We start from the raw sequence: 13,118 nt of genomic DNA on the forward strand, positions 1-13,118 counted from the left end.
TGGTTAAACAAGTATAAAATATACCTTCTATCTTTATCTCTTTTGAAACAACTATGGAAGAGCTTTTTATTCCACCAATTTCGAAAAGCAGAAAGCCAAAAGCCAAAAGCAAGGTCAAACCAGCTTTCAAAAATATACTACAGAAAAGCAGCTGCTTCTGAAAAAGTCGCCTCCAAAAATAGCCTCTTTAGTTGGGCTTTTGACTTTTGGGGCCAAAAGTCCAACCAAACGAACCCTAAAGTCAACAAGAGGCTGAACTAGCGCTTCTAAGATTTTTCCAGCTTGTTTTCAGTAGTATGCTGCGCAACGAATCCTGCTATGAACTCGGCAATATTCTTATCTTGCGCTTCTACTTCCTGATTGATTGCATGAGACACACTGAACAATAAAAAAAAAAGTATACCCAGTGCAGAGAGCTCCTGTTCTGTGTGGGGTCTGGGAAGAGATGTTAGTGGCAAGCCTTACTCTCGTCTGTGCAATGCGAGGAGACCGCGGACTCGAACCCGGGACCTTCTAGTCATAAGCGGTAAGACTCTACCGCTTGCACCAGACCCGCCAACATATATCTAAAATAAAAGGCATTTCTAAGCATACAGCCATCATACAGGTTGCATTGTTTTTACTAATTAGCCTCCCAACAGAAGCTTCTCTATCTGGCACCACACCTTTTTTTTTTTTTTGAACGATGCGCGGTGCCAGATAGTAAAGCAAGGAATGCCTGGCTGTTTAAGGTCATACAACTGAAAAGAAATTAATTCAAGTACAATGGACCAAGAAGGAACCTGCAAACGGGAGCAACCATCAAACAAATCTCCCGAGGCATGGATGTTGATAATATGCTCGTGTTCAAATCCAGCACCGCACTGAGGGCACTGGAAATAAAGAACGATTGGCATGCATGGATAAGTTGTGAATTATCATGGTGTACATAGCTTTGACAGCAATCCGATATAATTCCGAAACTAGAGTAACACGAATTTTGCCTACATAGAAGCATACATGGTAGTATGGTACCTTTATACTTGTGTTACCGCAAGCACCCAGACATTTCTCCAGACACGACCTGCCATATACATGCCCACAGGGAATGCAGCTGCATGTAATAGGTAAGTGACAATACAGTCCCAAATTCTAAAAAATCATCTATTTCCAACACAAGCTATATATACTACGAAGAAATAAAAAGGTACTGTTCGATCATGAGAGATGGACATATGGATTTTTTTTATTTTTAACACATTTTTTAAACTAATTTTAAAACTAACACTGCTTAAAGTTTTTTTTTTCAAATCTAACACTTTTGGCCGCGCCTATTCGCACGGCGTAGCAAATTAACGCTTTCGCGCCATGCACGGGGGCGCGGCAAGGCCACCTACGTGGCAGCGACCCGGGCCCCTGACCGGTGACGTGGCCAGTTGCCCTGCCCGCCGTGCCCGCACACGCGCCCGCACGCACGCCGCCCTCCGCCCGCCGCACCGGACGCGCCACGCACGCCGCCTGCCCGCCGCGCCACAGACCCCCGCCCACCCCTGCCGACTGTCCGCCGCGCCCTCCGGCCACGCACGGCAGCTGCCCGCCGCGCCACGGACCCCCCCCCCCCCCCCCCGCGCTCGCCACCGCCCTCACTGCCGCACCCGCCACTGCCGCTGCCGCCCTCAGTGCCACGCCACCGCTGTACACCGCTCCCAACTGCCGCACGTCCCTCTCTCTATCCCGTGTCCAACCGCCGCCGCCGAGGCCAGCGCCCGCGCCTCCCGGCCCGGTCTAGCGCGCCGCTGTGTCTAGATGTCTCGGTTGAAACACGTCGCCCGGGAAACCACAGTCACAGTTAGGGGCAGGGAGGTCAGGAGGGACAAGGGCATCTTTGTTAGACGTGTCGGGGTATAATTCTCGAGGATGACCCCGTTTTCGCCAAAACTCCTCCGATACATTTCTTGCATCTAACAAAATGGTTGTAATTTAACAAACAAAAAATAAAACATCACAAATTAATGTCAATGAGAACCATTTGCATTACAACAAATAAAATATAACATACACTTTGGTGCAAACTCTATCTTAGATGCAAACATGAAAACTATATAAAAACTATACTTTGGTCAGTAAAAAAATAAAATTTGGTACATCATCAGTGTGTCCATATATTTATTCACATATAAAAGTTGAGATGCAAACTCAAACAAGCAAAATACATGGTAATCATAATTCTAACTAACCAATTAACCTTAACATTGGCAATCCTAATCATAATCCTTCAATCCAACGTTTGAACGAATTTATATTTTTCTCCATACCCTAACTACTCATTCAAATCATTCGATCCACCGTGGAGGCCGAGGAGGAGTTTCATTACCTTGACAAGGCCGAGGAGGAGCTTCGTGGAAGGTAGGGAGGGGAACGGCAAGGGAGGAAAATTCGGCGGCCGGCCGTGGGGGAGCCGGGAGGCAATGGCACGGCGGTGCGGGCTGGGAGGCGCGGCAGCGGAGGCAGGGCGGCACGGAGGCGCCTGCTGCATGTATAGATGTCCAATGGGCAGGCCCGGCCCAGCACGGCACGGGCCCGTGCTAGGCACGGCCTGATGGGGTTCGGGCCGGCACGACACGCCGTGCCTCCCGGGCCGTGCCGAGCTGGGCTTAGTGCCTGGCCTGCTGGGCTGTTTTTCGTGCCGGCCCGGCCCGATAAACACGGCCTGTCAGGGAGGCTGGGCTAGCCCAAGGCCCGCTTCAGCAGGCGATGACGGCGTCGAGGTCGAGGGGGCCGTCGGCGGCATCAGAGAGAGGAAAGGGAAGAACATGAGGGGCAGTAGGGGGCGAGGGGCAGCATGGGAGCGCGGTGGCAGCGGTCGACGCCGGCGCGCTCGCCCTGGCCTCGAGGCAGATCCGCAGCGTCAACCGTCGGAGCAGGCAACAGGACGCCAGATCCGGTCGCCCGAAGCTGGCTGCCGCGCTCAAGGCCGACGGCGGTGCATGGAGGAGGCCACAGAGACGAGAGTGAGGCGGGGAAAGCAAGGCAAGCAGGCAGCTGCTTGAGCCGGATCCGGCGGCCTCGCAGGCCGCGGCAGCTCACCCGAGGCGCGGAGCTTGGGGTCGACGACACCGGGGCCGGATAGCTCGCACCCAAGGCCGGCGTCCCTGGGGCCGGCGCACTCGCTCCTGAGGCGCGGCCGCGAGGAGGGAAGGAGCCGGCGGCGCCACCTGCCGGCGAGCGGAGGACGGGGGAGCAAAGTCGCGGGGGAGGGTTCGCGGGGGAGGGCGGAGTGCGACGCTGCCGGCGCAGAGGAGTGAGTGCGGCGCGTCCGCGTGGGGAGGGGACTGCGCGGGGCGGCGGGGAGGGGGAGGGGAAGGGAGTTAGGGTTCGGAGGTGGGAGCGTGGGGCTGCGCGGGGGAGGAGGCTGCGGCCTGCGGCAAACGAGCAGGCCGGGCCGCCGCGGGCCTCCGGTTCCGGTGCAGGCCGTGCCGTGCCAGCCCACGTGCCTGGGGACTGCTCCATAAAACCATCCGTCCTTTTTTTTGCTTGGTATATAAGTAGCATTAATGCACGCCATGAATCCATCCGTCCTTTAAATGCCACATGTTATATGACCTGCGTTCTTCAATCTCAAGAGTCACTGCTACTGTTCTTTTTAACATGTTCCCTCATAGCAGGTTCGGGGCCCATCTTGTGCACAGCTGTTCCATGACTATCTTTCAGAGGCTAAGGAAGATTCAGGGGTAAAGAACATCATGGTCCTAGAACGTGGGTTTAATGGATGGGAGCTTTCAGGGAGGCCCGTTTGCCGCTGCAAGGACACTCCATGCAAGGGTGTATGCTCTTGAGTATCCAAGATACTGTATCTGAACTCAAGGCAGATGTTGCTCTATGCTTCGAGAAATTGATCCTATCAACAGGCTAGATTGTTAAAAAATGACATGTCTCCATGTCCGTTGGATGGATCAACAATGACACCACGTGAATTGTTCCAATGAATAACAAATTAATGCCACCTTACGGCATGTAAACTGTAAACGGCATTTGGAATGCTTGGAAATGTTTAGTTTCCATCAACCTATGTGCATTCACATCTTTTCTATTGGCTTTCATTCATGTTCTCCGCAACAAGCATGCATATTTCTACCCTTTGTCACAATTGTGTTCCAGTTACTCTTTGTGGATATTCACGAAGAGATTTATATCCTTACACTTTTTCATTGTGGTTGCCAAAGTAACGTGGCGAAAAAAAGTTGGCCACATTGATCCCTTTTGCCTGGATAAATCTGCAGTATGTTCATTCGCACTACATTTTTGCCACAATTTTTCCTTGGTGCTATCAGGCATGTTCGACTTGCTCAAATATGGATTCTGCTCACATAACCCTGAATCAACAACAATGTGTATCTTACATATGAGCTCATTCTTTGGCTCCAACACTGCTGCGGTAATGTCTGACATAGTCTGCTGGCGAACACTGAGGTGTTTACTTTAGGTGTTGCCTCTGGTCGGACTTCAGTAGTACTATTTTTTCTGCTGTATTTCTGGGGGCGTGTAAAATATGAACTGTCGATACTTGCGCTGTTGAGATGATATATATCATGGTTGAGACAATGGCTACAGACGGCCCATGTATAGGAAACGATAAACCAGATCTTTTCTTTCAATCATTCAGATGCCTATTTGTGCTGAATTTCCAGAAAACAGCCAAAACATGAATTTTTCATCTGAACAATATTTGCTACAGAAAGGTGCCAAGAATAGATCTTAGTGATGTTTCGCTGTTCTTTCAATAGGCTAGAGTGCTCATGATTATTCTACAATCCATACATTCTTTGACATCATTCTATTTACAGAAGAATTGAAGTAGCATACCAATACCAAGTTGGAACAGCCCGGCAGCTATACAGGTGTACAACCAGGAAAAAAAGCCTGTAATACAATAAGATCTATGTTCTTTCTATGGCAAGAAAAGCAAAAAGCCTGTAATACAATAAGATCTATGTTCTTCCCACTTCTCAAAAGAATAAATAAATGTGTAAAAAAAATTCCCTGTGCATACAGAGTTGGTCAACTCGTCAACCGAGATTGGGATCTCCAGTTAGGCATTAACCAAACAACAAGCCAATGAAGGCTGAGCTAGCATCTCATATTCCCATTGACTAACTGAAAGTTGGGATCTCTGGCACGAGATCAATATTCTAAGTTTCTGGATTAGAAAAATCCATGTCAGAAGTAGAGCTCTGGTTTGAGATCGACATTCTGAATTTCTGGCGAGAAAAAACCATGTCAGAGATGGATCTCAGGCTTAAGTCTCGACTCAATGTCGATGTTGTCAGCCAGGGTGGCATGCTGTGAACTGCAGAGTGCAGACCATGGGTGCACAGCTGCAACAGATTATACAAAACTGACATTTTCTGGTTTTCACCTCCTCCAGGATCCAACATATCTCCTCCATTGAGACTGGTCCAGCAAAACCTCAAGCTCCCTCAACACTTGCCATGTAGCATCTCCCACTTCCATCGGACGATTGAAAATTAGAGCCTTACGCTTCACTGGATCCCACAAATTCTTCTGTATCACAGTCAAATTGGTTGCCACAACATGGTCAAGCACCATCTCAAGATTGGCTATGTCCTTCTCAGCCACCTGCAATGAGATCTCCGGCCACTGGAGGACTGAAGGGAACGGCAGACGTATGTTATCAGCAATTATAACAGGAATGCAGCCTAGGAGGACTGATTCCACAAGCCGAGGACTCCAAGGCGCCCATCCCAGCGGACAGAGACAGAACAACGACCGAGCCATCTCAGATCGGTAGTTGTCAAACCGCTTTCTTTTAAGGTAGAACTTGCGATTGCGACCATAATGTTGTAGAAGCTCAGTCCTCACCTTCCTGTTACAAGAAGTTATTTTTAGTCATATCTAGTTTATGTTAAGATACTGTTATGTTATTCATAGGTAGAAGCATTGACCAAAAAATTAACTATTATGGATAATGAAGCAGAACCTAGGAATGACCACATAATCACTTCCCTTACAAATCATCATTGATAATTGCTAGATGAAGTGACTAAACGAGAAGCAAGGGCTTGCAGTATATGCTTACTTGCTGTAGAAGCGGCCACTAATGTTCTTGGGGTGCACCTCCATCTTGCCTCGAAAGAAGGCAAAAATGTCCCTCTGAGCCTTCTCTGGCTCCGGTAGTTCATGAGCCACCTCCGGCGGCACATGAGGTGGGATCACAACATGCTCCACCTCCTGACATACATGATGGCCTTGGACACCAAATGTCTGTAGCAGGATGGACCTCTTCAGGAACTCTGGTATGCCGTCGGCGATGGCTACATCCTCCTAATTAAAAATAAGGAACTTTTTCAGTGAACTGGAAATTCCCTTAAATAAGCAGGATTGGTAAGGTGTGTTCAATCAGTTATTAAATTCTAAACTGAGCTGTGAGCTCCATTGTGACAGCACAAGGTGAATTCGAAGTATCTGGGGTGGGAAATTAGATGGCCTAAGCTCAATTTGGCAAGAATTAAATGAACTGTATCTGGTATGGATTCAGAACTAGGTGAGCTGCATGCCTGCATTCCACAGTGCTCAATCCCAGTCACGACTAGCTGTTGTATGCCATTTCCAAGCCAGAGCGCAAGCAAATTAGTAGTACTAAACTTGTTACTTACAATCTCCTATTTACACGCAAGAGATTTAGATGCGAAAGCAGCACGCAAGTACGCAACCAACCAAGCACCGCAACAAACTGAGCCCAGAAAAAGTCGGGAGTTTTTCGCCGGACACGCTCACCATTGGATGGAAGCAGGCGCCGAAGTCGTGGGAGGCGACGAAGACGTGGTCGGCCCCGGCGGAGCGGTTCCAGTACGGCATCCGGGCCCGGACGAGGTCGACGGCCTCGGCAAGCAGGCCCCGGGCGTGCAACAGCGAGGGGAAGCCGTTGGGCGTGGAGAAGTTGCAGGAGACGTAGACGGGGACGAAGAAGAGGTCGGCGTCCTCGGGCTGCGCGGCGCGGCCGGCGTAGGCCAGCAGGGCCTCGTGCACCGCCACCTCGGCCGCGAAGAGGTGGCGCGCGCACCGCGCGTCGGCGGCCGCCCAGTCGCGGTTGAAGCGGGCGGGGAGGTCGTAGACGTAGATCCGGACGCGGGGCGCGGCTGCTGCGCCGGTCCCGGTGCCGGTGGCGGCGAGGGCGCGGGCGCGGGGCTTGGAGCGGAGGAAGGAGGAGTGGCGGAGCGGCGCGGCGGCGGGCGGCGTGGCGGAGAGGAAGAGGGCGAGGGAGAGAGCGAACCAGAGCAGGAGGAGGAGCCATGTGGAGTGCTTCCGCAGCTTAGCGGCGAGGGTGGAGGCTGCTGGGCTTCTCCTCGGCTTGGGATCTCTCATGGCGGAGGCGCGCGGGTGAACGGACACGGAGCTCAACGCCGAAACCCCCTCCGTGGCCTCTGCTATGCTTTTGCTTGGCTTCGGGGCATCGTGGCTTTTTTTCACAGCTTGCTGGTTCGGCTGCTGTGCTGTGCTGTGCTGGCCGCTGGGGCTGCTTCTCGAGTCTCAACAAACCTTTTCGCCTTCCTTGCTCTCCTCTGCTTGGAGTAGGAGTGTATTGCTGGTCAAGCCAGCGTTTTTTCCGTTACTACTGCCATCAGAACACATAAATATTTATAGTTTTACTGTATATTATGATTGAAGGTGACGTAGAACTCAATGACATAAGGTTTATACTGGTTCAAGCAACGTGCCCTATATCTAGTTTGACTTGATCAGTGACTTTATTCCTGAGCCCATGTGCTCGAAGTCTGCAGTGGGGTTACAAACGAGAAAAAGAAAGATAGGGGTGTATGAGAGGTCCGGTCGGACTCTGGTCGAAAGGGCCGAGAACGACAGAAGCTCCACTACGAGCTAAGTGTTCAAGCGTGTGCTTGAGATCCGAACCTGGTGGTTCTGTGGTTGTGAGCTAATAAATTTGGTCGATCTAATGAATCTAAAGGAGCTGAGCTTTAATCAAACTGGGTCTATTGGGAGAGGGCGCATCTCCTTTTATAGATAAAGGGGATGGCCTTACAAGTGAGAGGGAGAGAGTATGAATGCTTCTAAGCCTTGTTACCCACGCCGACGGGTACAGGATAATGATAGGCACCCACAACACTGTTGGATGTCAAATGCACATGGGAGGTTCTGTCGTCCTTGTTTGGGTATGACAGATGTCGATACCTACATATATTATTGATGCCCAAAGGCATGTGAAGAGTTTCACCATGTGCACTCAGTACAGTAAATCCTAGCGTCCACAACACTGTCGATGTCCAGAGGCATATAGAGGGGGCCTTACCGTATGGGAGTTTAATGGCGCCCACAATATTGTAGGAGAAATTTAGGACGCCTACAACACTGTTTGTGTCAGGGCGGTTGCAGAGTACTATTTGTGTCAGAGCGGTGAGCAGGACTTATGTGAACTTCGGTCGGAGACGTGGGGTCGGAGTCGGAAGTAGTACTTGGGCTAGGCCTTCTGATCGGAGAGGCTGTCCGGAGGCGGCTGGAGTCCAAAGTGAGTGCTCCGATCGGAGAGGTGGGCCGGAGTCGACAAGCGGGTGTTGTTCTTACTCGGCCAGACCTTCCGTTCGGTGACTTGGACCGCCCTTCTGGTCTGTTGCTTTAGACTCTTTGGCCGGCCTATGAGTTGCGTGTCGTCTGCTTGGGCGGGGTCTTGGCGTGGAAGCCGGTCTGCGAGGGACCCCGAGTTTATGAACCCGACAGGAGCCCTCGAGCCTCCGGGTGATTCGAGCAGAATCATCTAGGGAATTTTTGTCTTGATGGCGGGTGCGCGCGAGCGCACCCGCGGGTGTAGCCCTCGAGCCTCTAGGTGGTTCAGGCAGAACCGTCTGGGGGGCTTCGTGTTGTCAGCGGGGGAGGTTTTCATTTCGTCGGCGGGTGCGCGCGAGCGCACCCGCAAGTGTAGCCCTCGAGCCCTCAGGCGGTTCGAGCAGAACTGGTTGGGGGGTGTTTGCCAGCGGACATGTTTGTGCATGTTTTTAGTTGAGACGGAGTTTGTCAACCAAGGTGTATGCAGCCGAGGTGATTAGGCGTGGGGATCGGATGAGACAGAGCTCGTGGATCCTGGCGTCGGTGTGCGCCGTGTGATCGGGCGAGGTAGTTAGTTTGATAGTTTAGGGATCAGGTGAGGCGACAAGGCGGTGCTCACAGATCCTGGCCTCGGTGCAGCCCGCATAACCGAGGCAGTTAGTTTGTTAGTTTAGAGATCAGGCGAGGCGACAAGGCGGTGCTCATGGATCCTGGTCTCGGTGCAGCCCGCGCAGCCAAGGTAGTTAGTTTGTTAGTTTAGGGATCAGACGAGGCGATAAGGCGGTGCTCGCGGATCCTGATGGGGCGAGATCAGAGTCGCAGACCCAGGTAGTTTTTTGGAGCGTGGTTGAAGCGTAGCCACATGGAGCGAGATCAGAGTCGTAGACCTAGGCATTTGGAGCGCAGTCGGAGCGTAGCTGGATGGGGCAAGATTGGGTCGCAGACCTAGGTGTTTTGGAGCACAGTCGGAGCATAGCTGGATGGGATGAGTTCGGGGTCATAGACCGAGGCGTTTTTGTGTCTTGAGCCCCCGAGCCCTGTTGGACCTTAGTAGGGGTCGGTGTGAGTTGTGTGTGTTACCCCATCCTTGGTTTCTCATAACTGAAGGGGCTGAGTTTTGTCGCTTGTCCCGATCGCTCAGGCTCGAGTGACACGCTTGGTGAGTTCGCTAACGGGTATGATCGAGCGAAATCCGGGTCCGTCATTCATGACAGGGTTGGCATAGCCCTCTTGTGACATTCCACTGCTCCTTTACCTACAACCCGGCAGATGCCTGGGTCATTCCAGAGACCGACACGGGTGGCCTAACGACCTCTACTTGATAGAGATTATGTGGGTTTGGCAAGAGGTTCAAGATCGAACGAGAAGGTTGAGATGACCCTATTTGCCAGATTGGGTGAGGGCCGCACGGGGCTCATCTACATTTTTCTCCCCTAGCTCTGTTGGTTGCTCATGTCGAACGAGGCAACCACCACTTCGTGATGCAACACGGAGCATTGTGATGCATTTCGCTGCACGTGCGATGCTTAGTTCCCGAGCCCTCGGACGGTTCAGGGCCCAAATCATTCGGTAGGCATGGGCATATGGAATTAATGCGCGTATGGATGTATGAAATAATTTATAAAGAAATAGATGGGGACGGTAGTGTTACCTCGATGACCCGAGTAACGGGGTTTGAAGAGCTCTAGTCAGAAATGTCCGACCGAGACCCGTGCTCGTCGTTCATGACGAAGTCGGCATGGCCTACATGGGGCGTCCCATTGCTCCCTACCTGTCTTGGTGTGTTTCCTGAGCGATTCGATCAACTCAGGGGGCCCAATAGTCTCTCTCAACAGAGATCCCGTTTTGGGTTTTTCCAGGTCTGACCTGGGGAAGTGGAGAGTCACCCGCGTGTGGTGGCGATTTGGTTCTTGTGCCCGGCGTGTGGTAGTGGTTGGTCGTGTGGTAGTGGTGGGCCATGCCTAGGCCACGTCTCGTCCGATTAGGAGCCGTTCTGTCGGGTAGGGCACGTCTCATCTCATCGGTCAGAGCGTGTCTCATCGGTCAGGGTGCATCTCATCTACATTAAATGGGAAAGAGAGAGAGAGAGAGTTTTTGCTCCGCTGTTTCGCCTTCCCCCATCGGCGCATCCTTCCCTTACTGTTGTTTTCTTTTCCTTAAGTAGGAGAAGGGAGAAGGTTTTCGCCCTATTCTTTTGCCTGTTCCTCATCTGCCTCCTCCTTTCCTTTTCCTTCTTGCCGTGAGGGTTCCTGAGAGCCACGGTGGTTTCTAGGAAAGAAAGGGGAGGGAGCGAAGGAGAAGAGAAAAACTCACCAATCCTTTTACGATCCCGGAGTGAAATGTCAGACTAGAGGTCGTCCACCATGAGGGAGTCGGTGTTGAAGGCCTTCGTTGTGAAGGGGTTCCTACCACCGAAGGAGGTGGCGCACGGGAGGGCTCCCAGGAGGGAGGAGTTCCTACAACCTCGGCCTAGCAAGGTGGTGTCCTTTCTCACCTTCCATGAGCGTGGGTTAGGGTACCCCACGCACTGTTTCTACATGGGCTTCTCAATGAATGGGGTCTAGAGCTATAGCACCTTAATCCAACATGGGTGATGCACATTGCCGGCTTTATCACCGTCTACGAGGCTTTCCTCGGGATGGAGCCGCACGTAGATTTCTTCTGGTGGCTGTTCTCTAGGAGAGCCTTGACAGTGGGGAATCCGATCGAGATCATGTCGGTGGGGGGTTTAACCCTGTAGAGGAAACCGAGCGCAGGAGACTTGTATCCCGTGTACCTCCCCTACGACTCCAATCGGGGGTGGCACGGGGAGTGGTTTTACATCAAGAATCTGGTGGAGGCGCCGTTCCCGGTGTTCACCAGCAAGAGGCCGAAGAAGCAGGAAAGTTGGTCATGGGGTTACGCCCGTAAGGAGAGGAAGAAGGTGGAGGTCATCGAGGAGGAGCTCTGGAAGCTTATGCGGCATGGTCTTGATGGGGTATGGGTGTTCCACACCCTCTACCACCACCGGGTTGTGTCGTTGGTAGAGAGGATGTGACCGATGTTGATGTACAGCGGCCCATCGAACCCAGACCGCATGTCGCCGGAGGATTTGTCGGACGACGAGGTCTGGAGTCACCTTGGCCAGGTGCTGTAGCTGAAGCCCAAAGAGAGGGTAAAGGGAAGCCTGCGCCTTTCAACTCCACGATCGTGTCCAGACTGGTATGCTCCCTTTTCTTTAGTTCGTACTTCTTCCTCTGCTTTTCCTATTTTTTGATTTGGAGCCACACGTTCCGCAGGGGCTTAGAGTTTACAAGTCCCGGCTGCACCTTCCCAAGGGTCCAGAGGGCGTGGCTCGATAGGCCACCCAAAAGGAGGTGACGGATGCCAGGAAGAAAAAGAGAGCCAATATGGCTCATCGGAAGTACAAGAAGGAGAAGGAGGTCACCTGACAGTGTGAAGGCTAGGGAGAGAAAAAGCGACGTCGAGTCCAAGCTCGAGTCGGAGGATCCCACAGACGTGGATGACATGGTTTTCTCCGAGGCAGAGGAAAGTCGAGAGGTTGTTGTGACCTCGGTGGAGCATCGCGACCCTATGGCAATGTCCGCTGGTGATGAGTAGGAGGCTGCACGGTGCGCGGTGGTTCCCGTGCCGAGGAAGCATGCGGCGAGCGTGGACATCGTCGGTGAACGGGTGGCAAAGCGGACGCGGTCACCGCGCCTTCTGGTGGAGTCGCCGGTCCCATCGCCACCTGTGGCGAACATGGCCGAGCAAGCCGGGCGGTCTGAGGAGTGGACTGGCACTTGTGCGTCGCTGGGACTAGCGCCAATGAGTGACTCATAGCTGGGGGAGGCCTCGCCTACCACGGATGCAGTTGACCAAGCCGAGGCGGTCAGATGAGCAGACTAGCACCAATGTGTCATGCGACTCGTAGCCTGAGGATGCCCCGTCCACTATTCCTGGTCGGGGAGTCTCGAGCCAAGGGTCGCGGCGACCCATAGGCGGGGCAGGAACTAGTTGGGACGACTCCACCCACAGCTAAAGTGAGGGGCATGAGTTGCAGTCTAGGAGCGGCCCTTGCTTGTAGGCCCATCAACGTCAGGTCTCGCCTTTAGAGTCATGGCGCTCACCTCTCGATACGTTTTTCTTTGTTTCTTTTCGATCTTTCGCTATCGAGCCTTTTGGAGTGTGACTTACCCGCACTCTTTGTCAGTGGCTAGGAGATGTCGGGGTTGAGCATCGCCCCAACTCTCAGTGCAAGAGACTTGGAGGCCCACCCTGCAGCGTGTCATGGCGAGCGACGGGGAGAACAGGGTGGTAGTGGTGAACCCTTCTTTTCTGAGGGTGGTGCCCCCTGGGTCGGCTGCTGGTACGGTGGCAGTGGCGGCGACGACATTGGTTACGATCCTAGGTGCTGACAGCGGGGGTTGCGTCAGAAGTAACCCTCGTGGCCCCTCCTCCACCAGCTATGGTGGAAGGGGAGAGGGAGACCGAGCTCCCTACCTCGCTAGGTGGAGGGTTGCACAGTTCACCCTCATGGTCGAAGCCGAAGGCACTGGGGGAAAATGCGGTCAGGACAGAGT

At 52.8% G+C, this 13,118-nt stretch overlaps 1 protein-coding gene across 1 annotated transcript; it reads right to left on the minus strand.

Annotated features, from left to right (window-relative positions):
• Positions 1-4,645: 4,645 nt before the first annotated feature.
• Positions 4,646-7,514, minus strand: LOC136540801 (probable glucuronosyltransferase Os03g0107900). The gene is made up of 3 exons (XM_066532821.1): positions 6,775-7,514; positions 6,077-6,321; positions 4,646-5,863 (listed from the first exon to the last, which is right to left on the minus strand). The coding sequence occupies exons 1-3, from the start codon at positions 7,360-7,362 to the stop codon at positions 5,392-5,394; spliced, it is 1,305 nt and encodes a 434-aa protein (XP_066388918.1). The 5' UTR covers positions 7,363-7,514; the 3' UTR covers positions 4,646-5,391.
• Between the last annotated feature and the right edge of the window lie 5,604 nt (positions 7,515-13,118).

The sequence above is a fragment of the Miscanthus floridulus genome, chromosome 2, assembly GCF_019320115.1.
Source record: "Miscanthus floridulus cultivar M001 chromosome 2, ASM1932011v1, whole genome shotgun sequence".
NCBI lineage: Eukaryota > Viridiplantae > Streptophyta > Magnoliopsida > Poales > Poaceae > Miscanthus > Miscanthus floridulus.

Excerpts from the sequence above, each read along its gene's own strand:
- LOC136540801 (XM_066532821.1), bottom strand. The coding sequence starts at position 7,362 with ATGAGAGATCCCAAGCCGAGGAGAAGCCCAGCAGCCTCCACCCTCGCC. Across the intron at positions 6,322-6,774 it reads GCGCCTGCTTCCATCCAATG|GAGGATGTAGCCATCGCCGA; the intron begins GTGAGCGTGTCC and ends ATTTTTAATTAG. Across the intron at positions 5,864-6,076 it reads AGTGGCCGCTTCTACAGCAA|GAAGGTGAGGACTGAGCTTC; the intron begins GTAAGCATATAC and ends TTCTTGTAACAG.